At 38.0% G+C, this 3,628-nt stretch overlaps 1 protein-coding gene across 1 annotated transcript in view; it reads right to left on the reverse strand.

Annotated features, from left to right (window-relative positions):
* Positions 1-1,433: 1,433 nt before the first annotated feature.
* The window catches only part of EIF1B (eukaryotic translation initiation factor 1B), a 2,977-nt gene continuing 782 nt past the window's right edge, over positions 1,434-3,628 (reverse strand). Inside the window, exons 2-4 of the mRNA XM_004377306.2 lie at positions 2,901-3,064; positions 2,336-2,437; positions 1,434-1,892 (exon numbers count right to left, since the gene is read on the reverse strand). Coding sequence (XP_004377363.1) covers positions 1,848-1,892; positions 2,336-2,437; positions 2,901-3,064 — 311 coding nt within the window. The 3' untranslated portion in view covers positions 1,434-1,847. The remainder of the gene's footprint in view (positions 1,893-2,335; positions 2,438-2,900; positions 3,065-3,628) is intronic.

Consider the following 3,628-nt stretch of genomic DNA (forward strand, 5'->3'; position numbering starts at 1 on the left):
AGGCTGAAAGGAAGACAGAGAAGGGCTCCTCACAAACTCCAAAGGAAGACTGCTTGAGGCTTTTGATCCCATCTAGTGACACGTGATCCCATACCTGACACATGAAATGAAGGCCAAGAGCTTGATCTTTTGGTCAGAGGATGAGGGGCCTTCTCTTCCCATCTGTGAAGCCTCCCTGACCCCTCAACTTTCTTTGTATAATAAATCTCATCTTGACAGATGATTTTTCTCTGGCCACTAGCTTAGCTCTCAACAGACGTATTTAAACATTTGAATGTGCATATTAATGTAACTTTCTGCTTTATAATTTCCATCGCACCCTTCACACTAGAGGTACAATGATTACAAAATGTTGCCGGTCGAAAACCAGGGGTTTCTGAGTAAGTTGAAAATTATCCCAAACATCTTGATCTTCCTGGTAATACTGTATCGTTATTTCTCAAATCTGACACTATGTTCTGTTATGCTCACCTTTTATACTCTATCTTTCTTGACTGGAAGTAAGATGAGATGAAACAATAAACAGATTCTACTATTTAGAACCTTTAAAAGGCAAACTCCATAGGAGCTGTTTTCATTTGTTCTTTCCAAAAGCAGTACCATCAGTATGCGGGGAACAGCTCAGCTGGTACAGAACACAGTGACACAAGTGATGGACTTCATTCACACCATCATTAGCTCACTGCATTAAGCTAAAAAGGACACATTTTACGGATGCCTTTCTTTACCTTGGCTAAATGATTTTATTGGCTTGCATAGCTGAGCAAATAACTCCCGTTCAACAAAAAACAGAAGCCTGGTACACAAGAAAATGAGCTGCAGAAGCCTCATCATCAAGAACTACAGATTATTACTTCTTCTCCATGTGTTGTCAGCCATGGCTCTCCAACCACTTCCCTTTGGTGACACATACTAAAAACCATGGTGTAGTGGCAGCGTGGCTTTTCTATCTGGAAGCCCGGGGTTGGCATTCCAACTCTGACACTTTCTAGCATTTCTAGGGAAGTTAACCTGAATCCCAGTATCTGTGAGAAGGTGAGACCACCTACCAACACCAGGCAGGGCAGTGCTGATGACTAAATCTATTTTATGTTAGGAGCCTAATGTAGTTATCTGACACTTAGGGACAGATTTATATTGGCAGCACGGTAACACAAACAATAAAAACACATAAAACAACTCTGTGCTAATACTTAAGTGGAGACATACTCCATACTCTTTAAAAATTTAACACTACATTCTGATACAACTGATGACAACTTTTAGCTGGCTTGCAAGAAGTGCCTGAGTTTATCTTCTTGCTTCTATTCTTACCTTTTGGTCAGTAAATGAAGAAAACAAGCCACTCAAGTTTACAAATAAAGGCTCTATCTTTGGGTTTAACAGCAGCTGAAGCAACTTAGAATACTTTGCAGACTGAGAATTGCAATTATGAAATACAAAGCATATATATTACTTGCTTAGACTTGGGAGCATAACTGCTCACAAAGGGATTCACAGATTTTTTTTTTATTGTTAAGCTGCAACATACATGGTTTAACACAACAAAAAACATTTAATCACGTGAAAAGTAATAAACTGAACAATAACCACTCAAAACAAAATCTTTTCCATTGGAAACATGTTAAGATGAATACGGGGCTTTGGTTACCATCTTACTGCAATTTTCTTATGTGTCACTAGCCTACATACCCCATGGTTTCTGTAATCATGCAGATATGAATGGGAGTTTGAATGATTAAATAAATGAAAAGTCCATTTACTGCAGAGAATCATTTCACAAGGCAGCCAAACTGGGTTTAGAGAACAAAATTATTCAAGAAATTCTCCACGTATTTAGGTTCATTTTAGAATCCATGAACCTTAAGCTGTTCCTCCTTGACAATGCCAACCTGTAAAATAAAATCTGTATTTAGCAGAATCACTCTGAGGAATAAATACATTCATCCTTAAGACAGCATGGAGCAATCATTTTAAAGAATCATTGTTCCTAGCATACTGTAACACTTACTACTTGGGGCATACACTGTTAACAACAAACAATTCCACATACATTTGAGATCTTTTAGATGCCAAGAAACACCCTGCACAGATACACGATCTTTTACAAGCCAAGAAACACCCTGCATAGATACACGAACTATCAGGTCATTCTGATGATGTGAAAAAAACTGGATAAAAGTCTTTCTGCTTTCAAATTAAATACCAGGTCTGTTATTTTACTTCATTGATTTACTTCAATCACATGATTTTTACTAAGAAATAATTCCTGTTGCCTTTAAATACAATTTTAGAAGAAACCTCAAGGTTGCACATAAAGCACCCAATCACTTACCTCCAAGAGAAACTGGCAAATATTTTTTCTTTGGTCACCTTGAAGCTGAATAACCTCCCCGTATTCGGGATGTTCAATCACAGTACCATTACAGGCAAATTTCTAGAGAAACACATAAATGTACGTTAACTGAACCAAATACAATGAGGTCTTAGAGTTCCACCATAACACTAAAATTAACTACTTCAGTATGTGTGCTTTTTTTATATATTAAAGCAACAGGTCTTGTCCCTGTAGTCCTCAAGCCAAGTAAATTTAAAAATAAATCAGCAGGTCACATAAAACTCTTAACTGATTTTACATGAAACATCAACAACTAAATATTTCACATTTTACGAGGTTTTACTGTTTCCTTAAAAGCCATGTAAATCTCATTTTAAGATGTGAGTCCCATACTGGGAGAATTACCAAATATCTGGCTGTCAATTTCAAGAATGAAGGAAGCTTTCTTGGGTCCAGTCGTTTTCATCCACATTGATATATTCAACTCAATGTGTGACCCATATCCAATTCAGAGGTCTGCATCAATCACTAAATTTTCATCTTTTCTTCCTAACACCTTTACCTTTTTGAAAGCTTTCACAAGTTTCTTTTTGTCATAATCATCTGCAATGCCCTGAACAGTCGTCAGTGTCTTTCTGCCGTTCCGTTGCTGGATTCTTATATGAATGTAATCTTCAGTCCCTGCCGGGAGTAAGTCGTCACCCTTAGTTGCATCAGCAAAGGGGTCTACAAAGGATACAAACAAATCCAAAACAGAAAAATGTCTTTTAGTACTTTCCAGAAATAGGATACAGTACAAATCTAGTCAGTCAGCAAGGAAGGTTCTAGTGCCCACGCTTTTTTTGCAGCGCGTAGTGGGGGCAGGGGCAACCCGTTGCCGGTGAGTCGATTCCGACTCATAGCGACCCTATATGGGAGCGGGGAATTAATACAACCTCCCAGATACCCTAACATAAAGGAGAAAAAAAATTAAAGAAATATGTCCGTTGTAATTTGAATAAAAATACGTTATAGCTACATGGTTCTCTAATGAGAGTAAAGAGACTTGAAAACCTTACTTTTATAGCCAGTATAAAAACGTGCGTCATCTCGATTACATTCTGATGTCAACAGAAGCATCCAAATATGCCCACCGTAATCATTTAACTGTAACTATAACTATGCCTTGCCCCCCAAAATATTTGTATATATAACACGTACGCACATGTTAATATATTGTAACAGGCGTACTTTTACAAATTACTGCGCAAGCAACGACGGGACCGCTCACTGCCCTGTGACAGGTCAGAG

This window comes from Trichechus manatus, unplaced genomic scaffold (genome assembly GCF_000243295.1).
Source record: "Trichechus manatus latirostris isolate Lorelei unplaced genomic scaffold, TriManLat1.0 scaffold00049, whole genome shotgun sequence".
In the NCBI taxonomy this organism is placed as follows: Eukaryota; Metazoa; Chordata; class Mammalia; order Sirenia; family Trichechidae; genus Trichechus; species Trichechus manatus.